This window comes from Eucyclogobius newberryi, unplaced genomic scaffold (assembly GCF_026437365.1).
Source record: "Eucyclogobius newberryi isolate DKJ021-1_F unplaced genomic scaffold, fEucNew1.0.hap1 SCAF_14, whole genome shotgun sequence".
Classification (NCBI taxonomy): Eukaryota; Metazoa; Chordata; class Actinopteri; order Gobiiformes; family Gobiidae; genus Eucyclogobius; species Eucyclogobius newberryi.
The window spans coordinates 4,077,552-4,102,922 of record NW_027315768.1 but is presented as its reverse complement, the minus strand read 5'-3'; the positions used below and the strand labels follow the sequence as shown (position 1 = coordinate 4,102,922).

Sequence of the window (25,371 nt, the reverse complement as noted above, 5' to 3'; positions counted from 1 at the left end):
AGAGACCCCAGTCACAACTTATGACATGTCCACTCTGTGAGAGACCCCAGTCACAACTTATGACATGTCCACTCTGTGAGAGACCCCAGTCACAACTTATGACATGTCCATTCTGTGAGAGACCCCAGTCACAACTTATGACATGTCCACTCTGTGAGAGACCCCAGTCACAACTTATGACATGTCCACTCTGTGAGAGACCCCAGTCACAACTTATGACATGTCCATTCTGTGAGAGACCCCAGTCACAACTTATGACATGTCCACTCTGTGAGAGACCCCAGTCACAACTTATGACATGTCCACTCTGTGAGAGACCCCAGTCACAACTTATGACATGTCCATTCTGTGAGAGACCCCAGTCACAACTTATGACATGTCCACTCTGTGAGAGACCCCAGTCACAACTTATGACATGTCCACTCTGTGAGAGACCCCAGTCACAACTTATGACATGTCCACTCTGTGAGAGACCCCAGTCACAACTTATGACATGTCCACTCTGTGAGAGACCCCAGTCACAACTTATGACATGTCCACTCTGTGAGAGACCCCAGTCACAACTTATGACATGTCCACTCTGTGAGAGACCCCAGTCACAACTTATGACATGTCCACTCTGTGAGAGACCCCAGTCACAACTTATGACATGTCCATTCTGTGAGAGACCCCAGTCACAACTTATGACATGTCCACTCTGTGAGAGACCCCAGTCACAACTTATGACATGTCCATTCTGTGAGAGACCCCAGTCACAACTTATGACATGTCCACTCTGTGAGAGACCCCAGTCACAACTTATGACATGTCCACTCTGTGAGAGACCCCAGTCATAACTTATGACATGTCCACTCTGTGAGAGACCCCAGTCATAACTTATGACATGTCCATTCTGTGAGAGACCCCAGTCACAACTTATGACATGTCCACTCTGTGAGAGACCCCAGTCATAACTTATGACATGTCCATTCTGTGAGAGACCCCAGTCACAACTTATGACATGTCCACTCTGTGAGAGACCCCAGTCACAACTTATGACATGTCCACTCTGTGAGAGACCCCAGTCACAACTTATGACATGTCCATTCTGTGAGAGACCCCAGTCACAACTTATGACATGTCCACTCTGTGAGAGACCCCAGTCACAACTTATGACATGTCCACTCTGTGAGAGACCCCAGTCACAACTTATGACATGTCCATTCTGTGAGAGACCCCAGTCACAACTTATGACATGTCCACTCTGTGAGAGACCCCAGTCACAACTTATGACATGTCCACTCTGTGAGAGACCCCAGTCACAACTTATGACATGTCCATTCTGTGAGAGACCCCAGTCACAACTTATGACATGTCCACTCTGTGAGAGACCCCAGTCACAACTTATGACATGTCCACTCTGTGAGAGACCCCAGTCACAACTTATGACATGTCCACTCTGTGAGAGACCCCAGTCACAACTTATGACATGTCCACTCTGTGAGAGACCCCAGTCACAACTTATGACATGTCCACTCTGTGAGAGACCCCAGTCACAACTTATGACATGTCCATTCTGTGAGAGACCCCAGTCACAACTTATGACATGTCCACTCTGTGAGAGACCCCAGTCACAACTTATGACATGTCCACTCTGTGAGAGACCCCAGTCACAACTTATGACATGTCCACTCTGTGAGAGACCCCAGTCACAACTTATGACATGTCCATTCTGTGAGAGACCCCAGTCACAACTTATGACATGTCCACTCTGTGAGAGACCCCAGTCACAACTTATGACATGTCCACTCTGTGAGAGACCCCAGTCACAACTTATGACATGTCCATTCTGTGAGAGACCCCAGTCACAACTTATGACATGTCCATTCTGTGAGAGACCCCAGTCACAACTTGTGACATGTCCACTGTAGGAGACAGGGGTAATATCTAGTCTCGATATTGGTATATACAAAACTCTTCCTCACCCTCCACGGGCGGTCTCTTTTTATCCTCCTTCAAGCTCGGGTCCTCTACCAGAGGCCCCTGGGAGCTTGAAGGTTCTTCAGTATCTTTGCTGTTCCTGCACTTCTCTGGACCGAGATGTCTGATGTTTTTCCTGGGATCTGCTCAAGCCACTCCTCCAGTTTGGGGGTCACTGCCCCAAGTTCTCCGATCACTACGGGCACCACCGACACCTTCACGCTCCAGGCCTCCTCCAGCTCCTCTCTGAGGACTTGGTATTTCTCTAGTTTCTCATGTTCCTTTTTCTGGATGTTTCCATCCCATGATGCACTGCAATATCCACCACCACGGCTTTCCTCTGACCCTTGAGACCACCACTATGTCCGGTTGGTTCTCCATTACTATTCGGTCCGTCTGTATCTGAAGTCCCAGAGGACCTTGGCTCGGTCGTTCTCCACCACCTTTGGAGGTGTTTCCCACCTTGTCCTTGGGGTCTCCAGCCCGTACTCTGCACAGATGTTTCTGGACACTACACCAGTGTGGGACATCACACATGGTGATGGAGCTCCATGTATGATGTCCCTGCAGCATCTGTCCCTGCAGTTATGTGTGGGATTGTCTCAGGGGCCCCTTTGCACAGCCTACACCTTGGGTCTTGTCTGTTGTGGTAGATCTGGGCCTCTATTGATCTGGTGTTCAGGTCCTGCTCCTGTGCTGTCATGTCCTTCAGACCGGCCCTTTCTAACCTTTGGTAGGATTTTGTGATATCAGCCACTTCAGTTATGTTCCGGTGGTACATCCCATGTAGGGGCGTGTCCTCCCATGTAGGGGCGTGTCCCCCCATTATGGTCCCTCCAGCACCTCATCATCCTCTGTTCCCCATTGTCTGAGGGGGAAGAGAGGATGATGAGGTGCTGGAGGCACCAACTCTTCCAATTCTGGAAGTCCTACAGGATCTTGACTTGGTCATTCTCTATCTTTGGAGGTGTTTCCCACTTTGTCCTTGGGGTCTCCAGTCCATACGCCGCACAGTTGCTTCTGTACACTATGCCAGCATCTTATAGCCTGCAGTTATGTAAAGGGGTCTCTTTGCACTTCCATGTTTGGGAGGGACAGGTTATTGGCTGATAGTTGGATGGGACTGTACCATTGTACCATGTTGGTGGGCAAAACGCACTAGAGGATTAAAGTGAGGAAGGCAGCAGGGCCTGATGGCATCAGCCCCAGGCTCCTTAAGTCCTGCAGATGAACTGTGTGGAGTTATGGAGCATGTCTTCAACATGAGCCTGAAGCTGAGGGTGGTACCACAGGTCTGAAGACCTCCTGTCTGGTACCTGTGCCTAAGACACCGCGCGCCAAAGACCTCAACAGCTTCAGGCCAGTGGCTCTCACGTCCCACCTGATGAAGACACTGGAGCGGCTGGTCCTGGACCACCTCCGCTCCACCGTGAGCTCAGCCATGGACCCGCTGCAGTTTGCACACCGGCCTGGCATCGGAGTGGAGGACGCCGTCATCTCCCTGCTGCACCGCTCTCTCTCTCACCTGGAAAAGCCTGGCAGCTCTGTGAGGATTCTGTTCTTCGATCTCTCCAGCACCTTCAACACCATCAGCCGCTGCTCCTGAGGGACAAGCTGGAGACGGCTGGTGTGGAGTATGACCTGGCAGAGTGGATCCTGGACTACCTCACGGACCGACCCCAGTTTGTGAGAGCCCGGGACTGTGTGTCTGACACTCGGACCTGCAGTGTGGGGGCGCCCCAGGACACTGTCCTCGCGCCTTTCTCTTCACCCTTTACACTGCAGACTTCAGACATGACACGGACAGCTGTGTCCTGCAGAAGTTCTCTGACGACTCTGCCATCATCGGACTCATCACGGACGACGATGATGCGGAGTACAAAGGACTGGAGCAGGACTTTGTGGACTGGTGTCAGCGGAACCACCTCCTCATCAACGCGGGGAAGACCAAGGAGATGGTGGTGGATTTCCGCAGACGCCACCCCACTGCCCCCTCACCAGTGAACATCCAGGGACGGGAAATTGAGAGAGTGACTCATACAAGTACCTGGGTGTTCATCTGAACCACAAACTGGACTGGACTCACAACACAGACACACTGTACAGGAAGAGCCAGAGTCGGCTCTACCTCCTGAGGAGACTCAGGTCTTTTGGAGTGACAGGGCCACTACTGAAGACCTTCTATGACTCTGTGGTGGCATCAGCTCCTGTAGGTGTGGCCTGCTGGAGCAGCAGCATCACAGAGAGGGAGAGGAAGAGGCTGGACAGAGTCATCAAGAAGTCCAGCTCCGTCCTGGGCTGTGCTCTGGACTCGGTGCAGGAGGTGGGGGACAGGAGGGTCCTGGCTAGATTCACATCGAGTGCCACCCCCTGTGGGACACTCTGTCCCCTGCAGGACACTCTGTCCACTCTGGAGAGCAGCTTCAGTGAGAGACTGATCCACCCTCGCTGTGGGAGGGAGAGGTTTCGCAGGTCTTTCCTTCTGCTGCTGTCAGACTTTATAACAAACACTGTTAGTCCTGAACACTCGCAATACTGACCTAACCATGTTCAATTCCGTCATATGTGCAATTACTGTTGTGATTCATGTGCAATTACTGTGAAATTCCTATAAGTGATCTGTTCTTCTGTATCTACCTCTGTATCTACCTGCGTTGCACCAATGAAATTTCCCCATGTGGGACAATAAAGGAATATCTTACAAATGATGAGATCTTTACACACCTAACAAAACAATGGCTTCTAAGTACAACATGTACACACTGAACTGTTAAGAATGCAGCAACATGAAGTCTACATATGTAAATACTGTATAGATGTGTGAGAGAGTGGAACTTTGGGAGTGGGACTGGTTTTACTAAATGAATGACTGGACGAGTGATGGTATTAATATACTTGAAATGTATACTATACATTTATTGTATCTTATTGGCATGAATGCCATTTTGACATCAACCTGTCCAGGGACTGCAGGTGGACAAGTGCTGTGAATTATCTCAGGCTTTGAGCACTATGATGCATGCATTGGGCTGCTGTGCTACTGTTAAATAAATACACTGTTATGTGTCTGTCCTCAGCGTTGAACCAAATTCCTCCAAGCAAACCATAGTGACCGGGACCCTGAGTATCAGGCGGGTGCTGCCTGCACACTTCAGGGAGAAGTTTTATTGTGTGGGGACAAGACGCTATGGAGACTCAGTGTCCATCACCGTCCACCTCAAACCCAGACGTAAGTGTGAGTTTTTCGGTTGTCCAAGAGAGATCTGGAATGAGGAGTTTATTTACCATCAACATCTGGAAAAGTAATCAGTAATGTTCACGTTCTAGAATGTTTTTAATCCAGCACTGTTGTATTTAACTATTCAAAACACAATACATTTTGAATGGGCAAAAGTCCTCAAAATATCCCCTAAAACTGGAAGCTAAAACCCCTTGAATTTATAACTATGGAAGATTTACTGTTTTTGAAATAAATATCCAAACTTATGATCCATAAATGTTTAAATGTATTGTTGTTTATTTGGTATTGCCTTTTTATTCTTAAAGATGCACTATGAAAAAAAATAAAACAATTAAAGCCGCACTAGTGGCGATGATAGCTCTCGGCACCCGTGCGACCGCCTTCCCGTGCGACCGCCCCACTTGTCCAGAGGACGTCCACCAATTTTGAGGCCAGTGGGCGAAAAGCCCAAGGAGGAATTCGTTAAAGTTCGACGTGAACAAAATTGCTGACTCAGCATGTTTTCATTTTCAAACCATAGGGTAAGTCTGGGGGCGTGACCACAATAATATATATCTTTTTACATCAGAAATCAACAAAGGACTTTTAAAAACTGATTCAAATTTGGTCCTAATCGGACTTGTCTTGCTCAAATGGGAGCAATTTTTAGATTTGCAATATCTCAAAATGCGTTGTCTAGGGGCGTGGCCACAATATTTTTTTTTTGTCTTCACAAGAGGAATGCGTGTCCTGAATTTCGTAGCTCTACGACAAAGTTGACATTGGTATCTCACACAGGCGCCACGTATTTAGACTTTTGTTGGAGACGCCATTTTTAACACAAATGTCCCCTATTTATTTTTATTTTTTTTGCCGATTCTGAATTTTGGCCAAAGTTTGTTGACTTTTCATCGGTCAAAAATGCCCGAGTTGTAGCAGAAAACCATGATTACTCATAATAATAAGAAGCCAGGGAATAATGGCTTCTTGCCACTTTCATGGCTCAATAACCAAAGCACTCGGACAGCATTAAGAATCCTTTATTAGAAAAGGGATATGACTGCGCGTTTTGGCCGCATGGGACCTTCTTCTTCCAGTGCTTGCCTCACTGTGATCCTGAAGACCACCTGACCTTACACTCGATTGACCCATTGGAGCGATCATCTTTCTCATCCATAAACAATAACAACTTGAAATGGTACTTTACCACTTTTGAACACCACAGGGCTTACTATAGGGGTCTCAAATCATATTTTCCTCTCAGCCAGACTTTTTTGGAGGGCTAAAGTCCAGGGGCCGGACAAAATTGCACCACAATTTAATGTTTTATTTCTAAAAGATACAACTCACAGTGGCACAATTCAACATCAGAAATCAACTTACTTTACATTAAAAACATCAGAACAATATCAAAATACTTAGAACAGGACTAAAGAACTTATAACCCAGGCAATACAAACCCAGTATTAAACCTTACTTGACTGGTGCAAAGCAGACCGAAGACAAGACCAGGTTTAAACCAAGACTAAACAAACCATTTCTACCAGAAAAACATGACTAAGCTGTTAGTGACTAAGCAGGACTAAAGCAGGTCTGTGACTATCAGACCTCTATTAGAGGCCTGAATTAGAGCTGGATTAACGTCTTAAACCACACAGAACTAATCTTGACTACTTCCAACAACACATGGTCTAACTCAGCCTTTGTCCCTCTGCAGCGTCAGTGGCGTCCCTGGCTGCTGCAGGGACATGTGTCTTCCTTCTCTTCGTCCTCATGGCTGTGATGGTCAAGTGCTTTGCTGTAGACCTGGTTCTGCTGTTCAGAAGACTGTTTCCTTTCAGACTGGAGGACGCTGGTGAGCACAGATACACTTTCTCTAATACTGTGGACTTTGTGCTTTGTGTGTCATTTCAGATGGAGGGCAAGGGCCGGAATAACTGTTGAACTTTATCATTATTCGTTATGAAATGAGGCCATTTCATTTTCATATTAATCTTATTATACAGCAATCACATCTTTGTCATTGAAAGCCGTCATCGCAGTTATTATGAAGCTATTATAGCAAGGCAAGTTTATTTGTGGAGCACATTTCATACACAAGGCAGTTCAAAGTGCTTCACAACAGGAAAAAATGCATTAAAATCACAAAGAAATTATAGAAATGACAAAACAATTGAAGAAATAAAAGAGAAGAGTGCAAACAAAATCATAAACACAGCTAATTAAAACTGTTTTTAGATTTGAACATTGTTAGAGTAGAACCTGTCTCACATCTTCAGGAAGAATGTTCCAGATTTTAGCTGCATAAAACTGAAACACAGATTCCGGTCCATGTTTAGTCCTGACTCTGGCACCAGCAGGAGGCCGGTCCATGTTTAGTCCTGACTCTGGCACCAGCAGGAGGCCGGTCCATGTTTAGTCCTGACTCTGGCACCAGCAGGAGGCCGGTCCATGTTTAGTCCTGACTCTGGCACCAGCAGGAGGCCGGTCCATGTTTAGTCCTGACTCTGGCACCAGCAGGAGGCCGGTCCATGTTTAGTCCTGACTCTGGCACCAGCAGGAGGCCGGTCCATGTTTAGTCCTGACTCTGGCACCAGCAGGAGGCCGGTCCATGTTTAGTCCTGACTCTGGCACCAGCAGGAGGCCGGTCCATGTTTAGTCCTGACTCTGGCACCAGCAGGAGGCCGGTCCATGTTTAGTCCTGACTCTGGCACCAGCAGGAGGCCGCTCCATGTTTAGTCCTGACTCTGGCACCAGCAGGAGGCCGGTCCATGTTTAGTCCTGACTCTGGCACCAGCAGGAGGCCGCTCCATGTTTAGTCCTGACTCTGGCACCAGCAGGAGGCCGGTCCATGTTTAGTCCTGACTCTGGCACCAGCAGGAGGCCGGTCCATGTTTAGTCCTGACTCTGGCACCAGCAGGAGGCCGGTCCATGTTTAGTCCTGACTCTGGCACCAGCAGGAGGCCGGTCCATGTTTAGTCCTGACTCTGGCACCAGCAGGAGGCCGGTCCATGTTTAGTCCTGACTCTGGCACCAGCAGGAGGCCGGTCCATGTTTAGTCCTGACTCTGGCACCAGCAGGAGGCCGGTCCATGTTTAGTCCTGACTCTGGCACCAGCAGGAGGCCGGTCCATGTTTAGTCCTGACTCTGGCACCAGCAGGAGGCCGGTCCATGTTTAGTCCTGACTCTGGCACCAGCAGGAGGCCGGTCCATGTTTAGTCCTGACTCTGGCACCAGCAGGAGGCCGGTCCATGTTTAGTCCTGACTCTGGCACCAGCAGGAGGCCGGTCCATGTTTAGTCCTGACTCTGGCACCAGCAGGAGGCCGGTCCATGTTTAGTCCTGACTCTGGCACCAGCAGGAGGCCGGTCCATGTTTAGTCCTGACTCTGGCACCAGCAGGAGGCCGGTCCATGTTTAGTCCTGACTCTGGCACCAGCAGGAGGCCGGTCCATGTTTAGTCCTGACTCTGGCACCAGCAGGAGGCCGGTCCATGTTTAGTCCTGACTCTGGCACCAGCAGGAGGCCGCTCCATGTTTAGTCCTGACTCTGGCACCAGCAGGAGGCCGGTCCATGTTTAGTCCTGACTCTGGCACCAGCATTACCCGTCTTGTGTTTTCCTTTTTTACTCATCTCTTGCTTCTCATTTTCTTGGGCGTATGTCCGTGAAACGATGATTTTTAAGTCAGATTTAGGCAGCAGTGGTCTCTCGACTGACGTCATAACTGGAAGTTGTTAAAGTTGATTTGACATAATATGACCCCTTTAAACACACATTCTATGCACCCTACCTAAAGTGGTACAACCTTCCATCATGGTGCATTCTTTGCCTTGTAGGGCTGAAGATGTTTGATGCTTACGTAGTGTACCAGCTGCACTCCCAGGACAAGCTCATAGAAGAGGCCCTGGCTCGGTTTGTGTCCCAGGATCTGCCCCACGTCCTGGAAGACAAGTGTGGATACAAGCTCTTCATCCACGGGCGAGATGACCTGCCAGGAGAAGGTCAGTCCAGGCTCTGTTCAACTGTTCCTTGGTGATTAGGTACATCCAGAAAAGATGTTGAAGGATTTTATTTTAATGTTATTGTGGTATGAGGTTGTGTTTAACTAATATGTAAGGGAATATTTAACCAAATTCCAGTAAAGAAGCCAAAACGCCACTGGGAAAAATGAAATAAAAAGTATATACTATATATATAACTATTCTAGTCACTTGGTTCCATTTCTATAACCATTTATTATAAATTAACGTTTTAGTTACGTTTGTTTGTTCCTTTAAGTTTGTTCAATACATTCAGGGGCTCCAGATTCACCTGCACTTGATGAAGGACATCACAGGGTAAAACATCACTGTAAAATAAGAGAAGAGGCAGAAACAAAGGCAGTGACTGACAGGAGAGCTTAGCAATCAACCAGAGCCACTATATATATATATATATATAAGTAATAATAAGCAGGATACTAAAGTAAGATAACTTTAACTTCTTTATCGTGCCTCCGCTCCTGTGTGTGTGTGTATATATATATATATATATATATATATATATATATATATATATATATATATATAAGGCTGTCAAAGTTAACGCGTTAACGCAACATGCTTTTAACGGCACTATTTTTTTTAATGCGCGTTTAACGCAGTGACATTTTTTACCTCGGGCCACTCCGTAGCTCGGGAAATCCGGAAGCAATACACCGAGGTCGATGCCACCAGAAAAATACAACCTTGTTACAACTAGCTACAACTATGGATAAGAAAGGTGTTTTGAATGACAAAGTCTTGCCAGACGGCTCCCATGACAGGACAAAGGTAATTAGGCCCGAGCGCCACAAGCTGGCGAGAGGCCTATTAATCTCGTAAGGCCGTGCAAAGCACGGCTGCAAAAGTGCGGAGCGCTCGCCCACTTCCAAACACTCACTAACGCACTCCTTCACTCACGCACGCCCCATGCATACTAATTAGTAGTAGGAAAATGGAACATTACTGTTGTAAACGGGCGAAGCCCGTGCAAAAGTGCGCACTAAACGAGCATTTTACATTGGCGCGGTCGTCATCCCCATATAAAGCACTCATTTGCGCTAAGTAGCTCACGAATACGTTCCCCATCTCTTGCATGTTCCGTGCATATAAGCATGTAATGCAAAAATTGAACATTATTACTGTATAGAGGGCCAAAAACACAAAGTGGGCGGAGCCCACTCAAAATTAACAAAAGTACCCGTCAGTGACCAGGGACCCACACCATGAGGAAGGAAAGCGCGAGCGCTTTACGAAAATGTATAGTTTATGATATTTGAAAAATGGGAAACATTTTCTTCTTCTTCTCCTCCTCCTTCTCCTCCTCCTCCTTCTCCTCCTCCTTCTCCTTCTTCTTCTCCTTCTTCTCCTCCTCCTTCTTCTCCTCCTCCTTCTTCTCCTCCTCCTTCTCCTTCTTCTTCTCCTTCTTCTCCTCCTCCTTCTTCTCCTCCTCCTTCTTCTCCTCCTCCTTCTCCTTCTTCTTCTCCTTCTTCTCCTTCTTCTCCTCCTCCTCGGGACCAATCCCCCTATTTTTCACCCAGTGAACATTGACGAAAAGTCACAAAAATGTTCACACCTCTAAAAATCGTGCCTCTCTACATTCTGGCTATTTCCCTTTTCTAAAATTAAATAAATTGGCTCGTCAGCGCCCCCAAATGTACCAAAAATGCATTGAGAGATAGGAAATGACCCAAAAAAAATCTGATCGTAGAATCATGAAATTTGGCGCAGAGGTAGATGGTGACAAGAGAAGTAAAAAATATTATTACGGCAACGCCGTCCGCTCAACCAAATGTCGGCCATATTGGTTCAAAAATGGCTAGGCATGACCTGGGAGTTTTTCCAAACGTCGTACTTTTACGAACTCCTCCCAGGGCGTTGGCTCTAAAAAGCTGAAATTTGGTGAAAATGGTACTGAGGAGTGGGACATCAAAAGTTATTCAAATAACTTTGACCCTGTCACGGTCTCTGTGCGGCGAAGCCGCAAACTTTAGCTAGAATTTCAGAAATCTCCCAAATTTAACATTTCTGCCGTTTGTGCAGATAAAGTCCGAATTGCGTCAAATTAGAATCAGTTGTTAAACTCTTTGCCCTAAACCTACTTGAAGTGAAATAAATTAATTTGGCACCACAGCGCCCCCTACAGATTTTATATGGAGGTTAAATGTTTAGTTTTGCGAAATGATATGAAATTTGACACACAACTCAATTTTAGCATCCCCATCAAAAAAGTCAATGTCATAATTGTTACGGCGTTGCCGTAGCGATGACCAAAACCTCCCACGTTATTCCAATGGGGAAATCGCCAGAACATGTTTACACTTTAGACTTTCACAAACTCCTCCCAGGGCGTTAGCCCTATTACCTGAAATTTGGTGAGACTCATCTTCAGGACCATCAAAACGTATCCACATTTTTATTCAAAGAGTCACGGTGTCTGTGCGGCAAAGCCGCACATTTTGCCAAGAATTCAAAATAAAATTGCTTTTTGATGGTAAAACAAAGGGGAGAAGATGTGACAGCGTCACAGATTCAGCAGTAGATGTAATAAAAGGACCATTGGGGCGCGTTAGCGCCCCCTCCTCTTGCGGCATGGCAGCGGCGGCGTGGCGAGGGCCGATCATTGCCGCTTGCGGCTTTAATTTGTATTTATTGTCGCGCTGAATTAAGTTACCACCGGAGTACGTCCAGTCTGAAGTACCACTTGTCGTCCAAGCACACGGCGGATGTAGAGAGGCCGGCGCCCCCTCCTCGCATAACGCAAACTACGCTGGATGATTTAAAAGGGAAACAGCTGGACAACTCTACCAGCCGGAAACTCACAAAAGCAGTCGCCAAATGGGTGGCTACAGCGTGGGTTAAATGTGAATAAACATGCTTTTTTTGCATAAAGCAAGCATTTGTCTATTCTCATGTTGAAACGAGTATTACAATTTGAAACAAATCTGTTTAAGGTACATTTAGAACATTTTAAAAATATGCGATTAATTTGCGAATAATCGTGATTAACTATGATCAATCATGCGATTAATCGCGATTAATGACCCGGTGGTGGAACATTTTTTTACTTTATTTTTTTACATTCACTTTACTGAAGTACACAACATTGAGTTGTAATTGAAAGGCAAAAGTAAAGCTATGCTATGTGTATTCCAAGAGTTAGTAGACAGAGAAATACCATATACAACTAAACACACACGCTGTAGTGTGTGTGCAGATCACGTGGAGCTGGTGGAAGAGCGCATGAGGAAGAGCAGGCGACTCATGGTCATCCTCACTCCAGGCTCGGGGTCAGAGGTCACAGACACGTACCAACTTCCAGAGGGATATGACTGGCAGGTAACGCGCAGCTGTTTTAGGAGGACCAGTCCTTGTCCCACTTCAATGAAAGTGAAATGGCCCAAAAGTAATTAAGGCAGTGTAAATAGATACAATAGATGTAACAGACTTTGAGAGTTACACCAGCGGTTTTCAAACCTTTCATACCAAGTACCACTTGAAAACATATTTATTTTCCACCAGGTCTAAACCAGGGCTATAGCAGAACTTTATCAGGTCTTAAATATGGTGAAGCAAAATGCAAATGAACACATTTTTCAAAAAATGCATTAGTCCCAATTTATTTCAAGAAGATCTATTGCGCTTTTGATCATCATGTTGTGTTTTGAACATCTTAAATTGCAGTATTGATCTAAAACAACAAGTTTAAAAAACAAGTCCACTTACATGATCATCAAGTCCACGTTACATCATCTTTTTTTAATTTTTGCTAAAATGGCTACTCAACACTGCCAAATCCTACGTGTGTCACCGTTAATAATATATATATAATAGGTCTCTCTTAAATTATTGTCAAAACAAAAAGATCTTACATTTCATTACATCGTAATCACTTTTATGTTAACCAAAATGTGTGGTCACTGCTGATGTTTTTATCCATAGATACATGTTTTACACATATCATGACACAGACAATTATTTCCCTTCTATCCGACATACATTTTTAAAATTCTGATGTCAGTGATTTGAACTATTTTACTGCATTTTACCCTTCAAAGTGCTTCAAATGTCACAACATGACTGGGCTCTAACAGGCTCACACTAAGGCAAAACTGCCCATACTATTTCAGAAGGGGAAGAATGTTATAATAATTTTCCATTATGCATTGTTAAAGATCCCATATCATGCTATTTTTCCCGTTTCTTTGTCTACCCTAAGGGTATATTTGATAATAATATGTGTTGTACAACACCCATAACATAATAGTTATGAAATATCACCCATATCTGGGACCCCGCTCGAACAATACAAACGGCTTGGTTTGAGAGTTGCCCCCCACCCTTGCGAAGAGCAATCTGCCTCCCCCGCCCACCCCGTGATGTAGTCTCAGTGAGAGCGTGTGTGCCCCGCCCACCCCGTGATGTAGTCTCAGCAAGAGCGTGTGTGCCCCGCCCACCCCGTGATGTAGTCTCAGTGAGAGCGTGTGTGCCCCGCCCACCCCGTGATGTAGTCTCAGCAAGAGCGTGTGTGCCCCGCCCACCCTGTGATGTAGTCTCAGCGAGAGCGTGTGTGCCCCGCCCGCCCCGTGATGTAGTCTCAGAGTGGAGACGGTGGGAATGTAAACAGAGGCCGAGGCGTCGTTACACATCGCATGACACAGCGGCACACGAGAATGCCAAGTTATCAAAGAATGTAAGCAATACTTTAGGGAAGTGTCGTGGGCAAACAAAGGCACCCCCCTTTGTTTGACCCCACCCCACAGAGGCGGGGCGTGTTCCAGGTACAGAGTGCTTCCTGGAGGAGGGGCTGAAACAGGGAAGTGTGCCACGGCGCTCAACAGTGATGACATATCCCTGTGAGTCGGCCCCGTCCATCTGTTCATCCGAGGAAAAGGAGAGAGACTGTACTCTCGCTAAAAACTGCAGGAATCAATCAAAAAAACACTTTGGGCTCATATATGAGGCACCGATAGCACTGTAAGAAGGTTAAACGCTCTGAAAAGCCGATTTTGCATGATATGGGACCTTTGAGAAAACTAAATGATGTGAAATTTTTTGAAATGTCAACTCTGTCCCACAATCAACTCAAATGTTATAATTATTTTACATACACTGTATGCTATTTAACTCATTCTAATTAACTATTTCTAATTCTAATTTCTAAGTGCATTCACATTGTTTTTGGGGGGGACCTTTGTAGGATTAGAACAAAAATGTTGCCATTTCATGCATTGTATCAGAGTAAATAAAACGAATCTGTATCTGTGCTGCATTGAACTTTTATTTGATGTTGTTTATGCTGTATGTTGGTTTCAGGTGGGGCTCCATCAGGCCCTGGTCCACAGGGATCTCAGTGTGATCCTGATCCAGCTTGGGAACACGAGCCCCAGGGAATACTCCCACCTGCCCCTTGCACTGCAGCATCTGATCCAGAGGGGCGCCCCCATCAGGTGGCCCCAGGAACAATGCACCACCTGTGTAAACTCTCGCTTCTGGAAGAATGTCCGCTATCTGATGCCTGCCACCCCAGTCACAACTTATGACATGTCCACTCTGTGAGAGACCCCAGTCACAACTTATGACATGTCCACTCTGTGAGAGACCCCAGTCACAACTTATGACATGTCCACTCTGTGAGAGACCCCAGTCACAACTTATGACATGTCCATTCTGTGAGAGACCCCAGTCACAACTTATGACATGTCCACTCTGTGAGAGACCCCAGTCACAACTTATGACATGTCCACTCTGTGAGAGACCCCAGTCACAACTTATGACATGTCCACTCTGTGAGAGACCCCAGTCACAACTTATGACATGTCCACTCTGTGAGAGACCCCAGTCACAACTTATGACATGTCCATTCTGTGAGAGACCCCAGTCACAACTTATGACATGTCCACTCTGTGAGAGACCCCAGTCACAACTTATGACATGTCCATTCTGTGAGAGACCCCAGTCACAACTTATGACATGTCCATTCTGTGAGAGACCCCAGTCACAACTTATGACCTGTCCACTGTAGGAGACAGGGGTAATATCTAGTCTCGATATTGGTATATACAAAACTCTTCCTCACCCTCCACGGGCGGTCTCTTTTTATCCTCCTTCAAGCTCGGGTCCTCTACCAGAGGCCCCTGGGAGCTTGAAGGTTCTTCAGTATCTTTGCTGTTCCTGCACTTCTCTGGACCGAGATGTCTGATGTTTTTCCTGGGATCTGCTCAAGCCACTCCTCCAGTTTGGGGGTCACTGCCCCAAGTTCTCCGATCACTACGGGCACCACCGACACCTTCACGCTCCAGGCCTCCTCCAGCTCCTCTCTGAGGACTTGGTATTTCTCTAGTTTCTCATGTTCCTTTTTCTGGATGTTTCCATCCCATGATGCACTGCAATATCCACCACCACGGCTTTCCTCTGACCCTTGAGACCACCACTATGTCCGGTTGGTTCTCCATTACTATTCGGTCCGTCTGTATCTGAAGTCCCAGAGGACCTTGGCTCGGTCGTTCTCCACCACCTTTGGAGGTGTTTCCCACCTTGTCCTTGGGGTCTCCAGCCCGTACTCTGCACAGATGTTTCTGGACACTACACCAGTGTGGGACATCACACATGGTGATGGAGCTCCATGTATGATGTCCCTGCAACATCTGTCCCTGCAGTTATGTGTGGGATTGTCTCAGGGGCCCCTTTGCACAGCCTACACCTTGGGTCTTGTCTGTTGTGGTAGATCTGGGCCTCTATTGATCTGGTGTTCAGGTCCTGCTCCTGTGCTGTCATGTCCTTCAGACCGGCCCTTTCTAACCTTTGGTAGGATTTTGTGATATCAGCCACTTCAGTTATGTTCCGGTGGTACATCCCATGTAGGGGCGTGTCCTCCCATGTAGGGGCGTGTCCCCCCATTATGGTCCCTCCAGCACCTCATCATCCTCTGTTCCCCATTGTCTGAGGGGGAAGAGAGGATGATGAGGTGCTGGAGGGACCAACTCTTCCAATTCTGGAAGTCCTACAGGATCTTGACTTGGTCATTCTCTATCTTTGGAGGTGTTTCCCACTTTGTCCTTGGGGTCTCCAGTCCATACGCCGCACAGTTGCTTCTGTACACTATGCCAGCATCTTATAGCCTGCAGTTATGTAAAGGGGTCTCTTTGCACTTCCATGTTTGGGAGGGACAGGTTATTGGCTGATAGTTGGATGGGACTGTACCATTGGAAGGATCCTTCAGGATTGTACGCACGTCCCATCCCTTAGCCTTTGTTTGGCAGTTTTGAGTGCGTCAGGCATGGGCATCTGGCTGTTTTTGCAGATCAATGTAAGAGATTTAAGTAAAATATTAGTGCAGAGAATAACTCCAAGTGGAACCATTTGCTAACTTAAGCTAAGAACGATATCTTTCAGAGGAGGACAGACTCGGGACAGTGGCCGGAACCTTCCGTTTGGGTCAAGTCTTCACCAAGTGGAACTGCTTCAGCGCCTCAAAACGTGCTTCTGACACTGCAGGACCGGAAGGGGACGAAACCTTTGCTGGCACACAACTGAGACAGCAATCAAGGATACAGAGCGGCTCTTTATCAATGGATCCGTCATCCCGGAGAAAGGAAGCAGCTAACAATCATAACCTTAAATATGCAAAGTGGCAGATTTCAGTAATAAACTCTTCAACCCTGAGTCGCTTGGCCCTTAAAGTATGTTCCCACTAAATCTTCTCATTGCGTAGTTTGCCATCACAGCCCTGCTTTCCCACTCCTCATACAGTTGGAGCTTGTTAATCTTACTTGTTGGGAAAATGTTTATGTATTCAATGATTTAATTACTTCATAAATAAACCACACAAAATAACTCTGGTTACTTTGTGTGTGGTTACTTTACAAGTCACTAAACCGTTACTCTTCCTACTGAACAACCAGTGAATTAAGAATGTTTATACTTGCTATTGAAATCTCTGGTGCCCTATTTTATAGATATGGTGCTAAGGAAAAAATCCAAATCACTAAATGATATATTTCCCTTTTGAGACGCTACACTCCTTAAAAATAGCTTGTATGCTACTTTAATCTGATATTGATGAAAGCTTTTTCATTCTTTACAATTCTATCTTAATTTGGAAAATAATAAAAATTTGAATTCGAGAATTTCCACTTTAACGACAAAAACAGCAAAATTATTATTTTTGTCTTTTAATAATTGTTACTGTAAATAGCCTATTTTTTCTTAATATTATGATTTCAGTTGTATGCACAGACTTTGATGGTTTGGTCATTACAGACGGTTTCAATGTTCATGTGGATAAGCCTAAGCAATACAAGACAAAATTAAAGCCGCAAGCGGCATCCAACGGCCCTCGCGGGCCGCCGGCCTTCCGACTCTGCTCTCTGCATTTTACAGAGATGGCGCTAACGCAATTGTCTAAGAACTAAGACAGTGACACATTGGACATGTACAATGCTGTGCTTAACCAGTGCAAATGAACACAAATATCGGTCAAATGTGCAGCTCCAGCGCACAGAGACCGTGACACTTGGAATAAAAATATGGATAACTTTTGATGCTCCGCTTGTGTAGATGATATTTCCCAAAATATGAGCTTGATCGAGCTATTGCCCACAGAGGAGTTCATTAAAGTGTGAAGCATAAATGTGAACATTTCAAGGATTTGGCGTTTTTCCCATTTGTGACAGTATATTTGCAGCTCCACGGCACAGAGACCGTAGCACTTAGAATCAAAATATGGATAACTTTTGATGCCCCGCTTGAGTAGATGATATTCTCCAAATATGAACTTGATCGAGCTATCGCCCTAGGAGGAGTTTGTTAAAGTGTGAAGCGTAAAAATGTGGTCATTTTAGAGATATCGCTGTTTTCCCATTTGTGACATATATTTGCGGGTCCGCCACACAGAGACTGTAGCACTTAGAATCAAAATATGGGTAAGTTTTGATGCCCCGCTTGTGTAGATGATATTCCCCAAATATGAACTTGATCGGGCTATCGCCCTAGGAGGAGTTCATTAAAGTGTGAAGCGTAAAAATGTGGTGATTTGAGCAATTCTGCGATTTTCCCATAAGGATAACATGGGATGTTTCTGTCATCGCTACGGTTACGCCGTACAAAATATGACTTTGGCTCTCATACTTTTATGATCAGGATGGCAAATTAGAATTGTGTTCAAAATATCATGTCATTTGGAAAAACTATATTGTTTATAGGCCACTCTGAAGGCCAAATAGTCAGAATTCTGGGAAACGTTTGCGGCTCCGTCGCACAGAGACCGTAAATGTTATCCTTAAAATTTGGATAACTTTAGATGCCCCACTTGTCTAGAGGACGTACACCGATTTTGAGGTTGGTGGGCAAAACGCACTAGGAGGAGTTCGTCAAAGTGTAAAACATAAAAATGTGGATATTCGAGAGATTTAGCGGTTTTCCCGTAGGGATAACATGGGAGCTTTCTGTCATCGCTACGACTACGCCGTAAAAATTTAGGCATTTGTCTGATTGGCTTTTTTGATCGGGACGGCAAAATAGAATTTTGGGTTAAGTTTAGAACATTTTGGTAAAACTAATTTTTGACCTTCAATGTTAATTTAAAGGTCACTCTGTAGGGGGCGCTATGGTGGCCATTTCAATTTTGTCATCATAAACTGGTCCAAACTAGAAAGTTTAACAACTGATTCAAATTTGGTCCTAATCGGACTTGTTTTGATCAAATGGGAGCAATTTTTAGATCTGCAATATCCCAAAATAAGTTGTCCAACTTTGCGGCTGCGCCGCACACAGACCGTAAAAGGTATCTCAAAAAATTGGATAACTTTAGATGCCCCACTTGTCCAGAGGACGTACGCCGATTTTGAAGTCGGTGGCCAAAACGCCCTAGGAGGAGTTCGTCAAAGTTTGACGTGAACAAAATAGCTGACTCAGCGTGTTTTCATGTTCAAAGGAAGATGGCGGCCATAGGGTATGTCTGGGGGCGTGGCCACAATGATATTTTTTTTTTTGTCCTCACGAGAGGAATGCGTGTCCCGAATTTCGTAGCTCTACGACAAAGTTGACCTCGGGGCGTCTCCCATAGGCGCAATGTATTTTGACTTTTGTCGGTGGCGCTGTCGCGCCATTTTTTAACGAAAAAAAAAATGGCCCAGAAAAAATAAAAATTTTCGCCGATTCTGAATTTTGGGTAAAGTTTGGTGAGTTTTTGAGCATGTTCAGGGGGTCAAATTAGAGCTCAAAGCGCAGAAGAAGAACAATAAAAAATTAAAGCCGCAAGCGGCATCCAACGGCCCTCGCGGGCCGCCGGCCTTCCGACTCTGCGCTTTCGACTTGATAAAGATGGCGCCCTTATTGTGTGTTGAATAAAAAAAGAACTTGACAGACGGCGACACAATTGACATGGCCAATCCAGTGCAAATCAACACAAGTGTCAGTCAAATTTGCTGCTCCGCATCACAGAGACCGTAACACTTGGAATAAAAATATGGATAACTTTTGATGCCGCGCTTGTGTAGATGATATTTCCCAAATATGAACTTGATCGGACAATCGCCCTAGGAGGAGTTCGTTAAAGTGTGAAGCGTAAAAATGTGGTGATTTGAGCAATTCTATGATTTTCCCATAAGGATAACATGGGATGTTTCTGTCATCGCTACGGTTACGCCGTACAAAATATGACTTTGGCTCTCATACTTTTGTGATCAGGATGGCAAATTAGAATTTAGTGCAAAATATCATGTCATTTGGAAAAACTCTATTGTTTATAGGCCACTCTGAAGGCCAAATAGTCAGAATTCTGGGAAACGTTTGCGGCTCCGTCGCACAGAGACCGTAAAAGCTATCCTTAAAATTTGGATAACTTTAGATGCCCCACTTGTCTAGAGGACGTACACCGATTTTGAGGTCGGTGGGCAAAACGCACTAGGAGGACTTCGTTAAAGTGTAAAACATAAAAATGTGGATATTCGAGAGATTTAGCGGCTTTCCCATAGGGATAACATGGGAGGTTTATGTCATCGCTACGACTACGCCGTAAAAATAAAGGCATTTGTCTGATTGGCTTTTTTGATCGCGACGCCAAAATAGAATTTTGGGTAAAGTTTAGACAATTTTGGTAAAACTAATTTTTGACCTTCAATGTTAATTTAAAGGTCACTCTGTAGGGGGCGCTATCACTGCCATTTCAATTTTGTCATCATAAACTGGTCCAAACTAGAAAGTTGAACAACTGATTCAAATTTGGTCCTAATCGGACTTGTTTTGATCAAATGGGAACAATTTTTAGATCTGCAATATCCCAAAATAAGTTGTCCAACTTTGCGGCTGCGCCGCACACAGACCGTAAAAGGTATCTAAAAAAATTGGATAACTTTAGATGCCCCACTTGTCCAGAGGACGTACGCCGATTTTGAAGTCGGTGGGCAAAACGCCCTAGGAGGAGTTCGTCAAAGTTTGACGTGAACAAAATGGCTAACACAGCGTGTTTTCATTTTCAAAGGAAGATGGCGGGCATAGGGTAATTCTGGGGGCGTGGCCACAATAATATTTGTTTTTTGTCCTCACGAGAGGAATGCGTGTTCCGAATTTCGTAGCTCTACGACAAAGTTGACCTCGGGGCGTCTCCCATAGGCGCAATGTATTTTGACTTTTGTCGGTAGCGCTGTCGCGGCATTTTTTAACGAAAAAAAAATGGCCCAGAAAAAACAAAATTTTTCGCCGATTTTGAATTTTGGGTAAAGTTTGGTGAGTTTTTGAGCATGTTCAGAGGGTCAAATTAGAGTTCAAAGCGCTGAAGAACAAGAAAAATAATAATAATTAAAGCCGCAAGCGGCATCCAACGGCCCTCGCGGGCCGCCGGCCTTCCGACTCTGCTTTCTGCATTTTACTGAGATGGCGCTAACGCAATTGTCTAAGAACTAAGACAGCGACACATTGGACATGTGGACAACCAGTGCAAATGAACACAAATGTCGGTCAAATGTGCAGCTCCAGCGCACAGAGACCGTGACACTTGGAATAAAAATATGGATAACTTTTGATGCTCCGCTTGTGTAGATTATTTTTCCCAAATATGAGCTTGATCGAGCTATTGCCCACAGAGGAGTTCATTAAAGTGTGAAGCATAAATGTGAACATTTCAAGGATTTGGCGTTTTTCCCATTTGTGACAGTATATTTGCAGCTCCACGGCACAGAGACCGTAGCACTTAAAATCAAAATATGGATAACTTTTGATGCCCCATTTGTGTAGATGATTTCCCCAAATATGAGCTTGATCGGGCAATCGGCCTAGGAGGAGTTTGTTAAAGTGTGAAGTGTAAAAATGTGGTGATTTGAGCGATTCTACGATTTTCCCATAAGGATAACATGGGATGTTTCTGTCAACTCTACGGTTACGCCGTACAAAATATGACTTTGGCTCTCATACTTTTATGATCAGGATGGCAAATTAGAATTTAGTGCAAAATGTCATGTCATTTGGAAAAACTCTATTGTTTATAGGCCACTCTGAAGGCCAAATAGTCAGAATTCTGGGAAACGTTTGCGGCTCCGTCGCACAGAGACCGTAAAAGTTATCCTTAAAATTTGGATAACTTTAGATGCACCACTTGTCTAAAGGACGTACACCGATTTTGAGGTTGGTGGGCAAAACGCACTAGGAGGAGTTCGTTGAAGTGTAAAACATAAAAATGTGGTAATTTGAGAGATTTTGCGGTTTTCCCATAGGGATAACATGGGAGGTTTCTGTCATCGCTACGACTACGCCGTAAAAATTTTGGCATTTTTGTGATTGGCTTTTGTGATCGGGACGGCAAAATAGAATTTTGGGTAAAGTTTAGACAATTTTGGTAAAACTAATTTTTGACCTTCAATGTAAATTTAAAGGTCACTCTGTAGGGGGCGCTATCGCGGCCATTTCAATTTTGTCAGCCTAAACTGGTCCAAACTAGAAAGTTTAACAACTGATTCAAATTTGGTCCTAATCGGACTGGTTTTGATCAAATGGGAGCAATTTTTAGATCTGCAATATTCCAAAATAAGTTGTCCAACTTTGCGGCTGCGCCGCACACAGACCGTTAAAGGTATCTCCAAAAATTGAATAAATTTAGATGCCCCACTTGTCCAGAGGACGTACGCCGATTTTGAAGTCGGTGGGCAAAACGCCCTAGGAGGAGTTCGTCAAAGTTTGACGTGAACAAAATGACTAACACAGCGTATTTTCATTTTCAAAGGAAGATGGCGGCCATAGGGTAAGTCTGGGGGCGTGGCCACAATGATTTTTTTTGTTCGTCCTCACGAGAGGAATGCGTGTCCCGAATTTCGTAGCTTTACGCCAAAGTTGACCTCGGGGCGTCTCCCATAGGCGCAATGTATTTTGACTTTTGTCGGTGGCGCTGTCGCGCCATTTTTTAACGCAAAAAAAAATGGCCCAGAAAAAACAAAATTTTTCGCCGATTCTGAATTTTGGGCAAAGTTTGGTGAGTTTTTGAGCATGTTCAGGGGGTCAAATTAGAGATCAAAGCGCTGAAGAAGAACAAGAAAAATTAAAGCCGCAAGCGGCATCCAACGGCCCTCGCGGGCCGCCGGCCTTCCGACTCTGCGCTTTTGACTTGATAAAGATGGCGCCCTTATTGTGTGTTGAATAAAAAAAGAACTTGACAGACGGCGACACATTGGACATGGCCAATCCAGTGCAAATGAACACAAGTGTCAGTCAAATTTGCTGCGCCGCCGCACAGAGACCGTAGCACTTGGAATAAAAATATGGATAACTTTTGATGCCGCGCTTGTGTAGATGATTTTTCCCAAAGTAAAGCTTGATCGAGCTATTGCCCACGGAGGAGTTTGTTAAAGTGTGAAGCGTAAATGTGAACATTTCAAGGATTTGGCGTTTTTCCCATTTGTGACAGTATATTTGCAGCTCCACGGCACAGAGACCGTACCACTTAAAATCAAAATATGGATAACTTTTGATGCCCCGTTTGTGTAGAGGATTTTCCCCAAATATGAGCTTGATCGGGCAATCGGCCTAGGAGGAGTTCGTTAAAGTGTGAAGCGTAAAAATGTGGTGATTTTAGAGATTTCGCTGTTTTCCCATTTCTGACATATATTTGCGGGCCCGCCACACAGAGACCGTAGCACTTAGAATCAAAATATGGGTAAGTTTTGATGCCCCGCTTGTGTAGATGATATTCTCCAAATATGAACTTGATCGGACAATCGCCCTAGGAGGAGTTTGTTAAAGTGTGAAGCGTAAAAATGTGGTGATTTGAGCGATTCTACGATTTTCCCATAAGGATAACATGGGATGTTTCTGTCAACGCTACGGTTACGCCGTACAAAATATGACTTTGGCTCTCATACTTGTATGATCAGGATGGCAAATTAGAATTTCGTTCAAAATATCATGTCATTTGGAAAAACTCTATTGTTTATAGGCCACTCTGAAGGCCAAATAGTCAGAATTCTGGGAAACGTTTGCGGCTCCGTCGCACAAAGACCGTAAAAGTTATCCTTAAAATTTGGATAACTTTAGATACACCACTTGTCTAGAGGACGTACACCGATTTTGAGGTTGGTGGGCAAAACGCACTAGGAGGACTTCGTTAAAGTGTAAAACATAAAAATGTGGTAATTTGAGAGATTTTGTGGTTTTCCCATAGGGATAACATGGGAGGTTTCTGTCATCGCTACGACTACGGCGTAAAAATTTAGGCATTTTTGTGATTGGCTTTTGTGATCGGGACGGCAAAATAGAATTTTGGGTAAAGTTTAGACAATTTTGGTAAAACTAATTTTTGACCTTCAATGTTAATTTAAAGGTCACTCTGTAGGGGGCGCTATCACTGCCATTTCAATTTTGTCAGCCTAAACTGGTCCAAACTAGAAAGTTTAACAACTGATTCAAATTTGGTCCTAATCGGACTGGTTTTGATCAAATGGGAGCAATTTTTAGACCTGCAATATTCCAAAATAAGGTGTCCAACTTTGCGGCTGCGCCGCACACAGACCGTGAAAGGTATCTCAAAAAATTTAATAACTTTAGATGCCCCACTTGTCCAGAGGACGTACGCCGATTTTGAAGTCGGTGGGCAAAACGCCCTAGGAGGAGTTCGTCAAAGTTTGACGTAAACAAAATGGCTAACTCAGCCTGTTTTCATTTTCAAAGGAAGATGGCGGCCATAGGGTAAGTTTGGGGGCGTGGCCACAATGATTTTTTTTGTTTATCCTCACGAGAGGAATGCGTGTCCCGAATTTCGTAGCTTTACGCCAAAGTTGACCTCGGGGCGTCTCCCATAGGCGCAATGTATTTTGACTTTTGTCGGTGGCGCTGTCGCGCCATTTTTTAACGAAAAAAAAAATGGCCCAGAAAAAATAAAATTTTTCGCCGATTCTGAATTTTGGGCAAAGTTTGGTGAGTTTTTGAGCATGTTCAGGGGGTCAAATTAGAGATCAAAGCGCTGAAGAAGAACAAGAAAAATTAAAGCCGCAAGCGGCATCCAACGGCCCTCGCGGGCCGCCGGCCTTCCGACTCTGCGCTTTTGACTTGATAAAGATGGCGCCCTTATTGTGTGTTGAATAAAAAAAGAACTTGACAGACGGCGACACATTGGACATGGCCAATCCAGTGCAAATGAACACAAGTGTCAGTCAAATTTGCTGCGCCGCCGCACAGAGACCGTAGCACTTGGAATAAAAATATGGATAACTTTTGATGCCGCGCTTGTGTAGATGATTTTCCCCAAATATGAGCTTGATCGAGCTATTGCCCACAGAGGAGTTCATTAAAGTGTGAAGCGTAAATGTGAACATTTCAGAGATTTCGCTGTTTTCCCATTTCTGACATATATTTGCGGGTCCGCCACACAGAGACCGTAGCACTTAGAATCAAAATATGGGTAAGTTTTGATGCCCCGCTTGTGTAGATGGTATTCTCCAAATATGAACTTGATCGGACAATCGCCCTAGGAGGAGTTTGTTAAAGTGTGAAGCGTAAAAATGTGGTGATTTGAGCGATTCTACGATTTTCCCATAAGGATAACATGGGATGTTTCTGTCATCGCTACGGTTACGCCGTACAAAATATGACTTTGGCTCTCATACTTTTATGATCAGGATGGCAAATTAGAATTTTGTTCAAAATATCATGTCATTTGGAAAAACTCTATTGTTTATAGGCCACTCTGAAG

At 45.0% G+C, this 25,371-nt stretch overlaps 1 protein-coding gene across 1 annotated transcript; it reads left to right on the top strand.

Moving 5' to 3' along the window:
* Window positions 1-2,660: 2,660 nt before the first annotated feature.
* Window positions 2,661-14,756, top strand: LOC140359243 (interleukin-1 receptor-like 1). Its single transcript, XM_072444105.1, has 6 exons — window positions 2,661-2,692; window positions 5,037-5,188; window positions 6,897-7,034; window positions 9,015-9,179; window positions 12,415-12,536; window positions 14,514-14,756. Exons 1-6 carry the CDS (start codon window positions 2,661-2,663, stop codon window positions 14,754-14,756), a joined length of 852 nt encoding a protein of 283 aa, XP_072300206.1.
* Window positions 14,757-25,371: the final 10,615 nt, after the last annotated feature.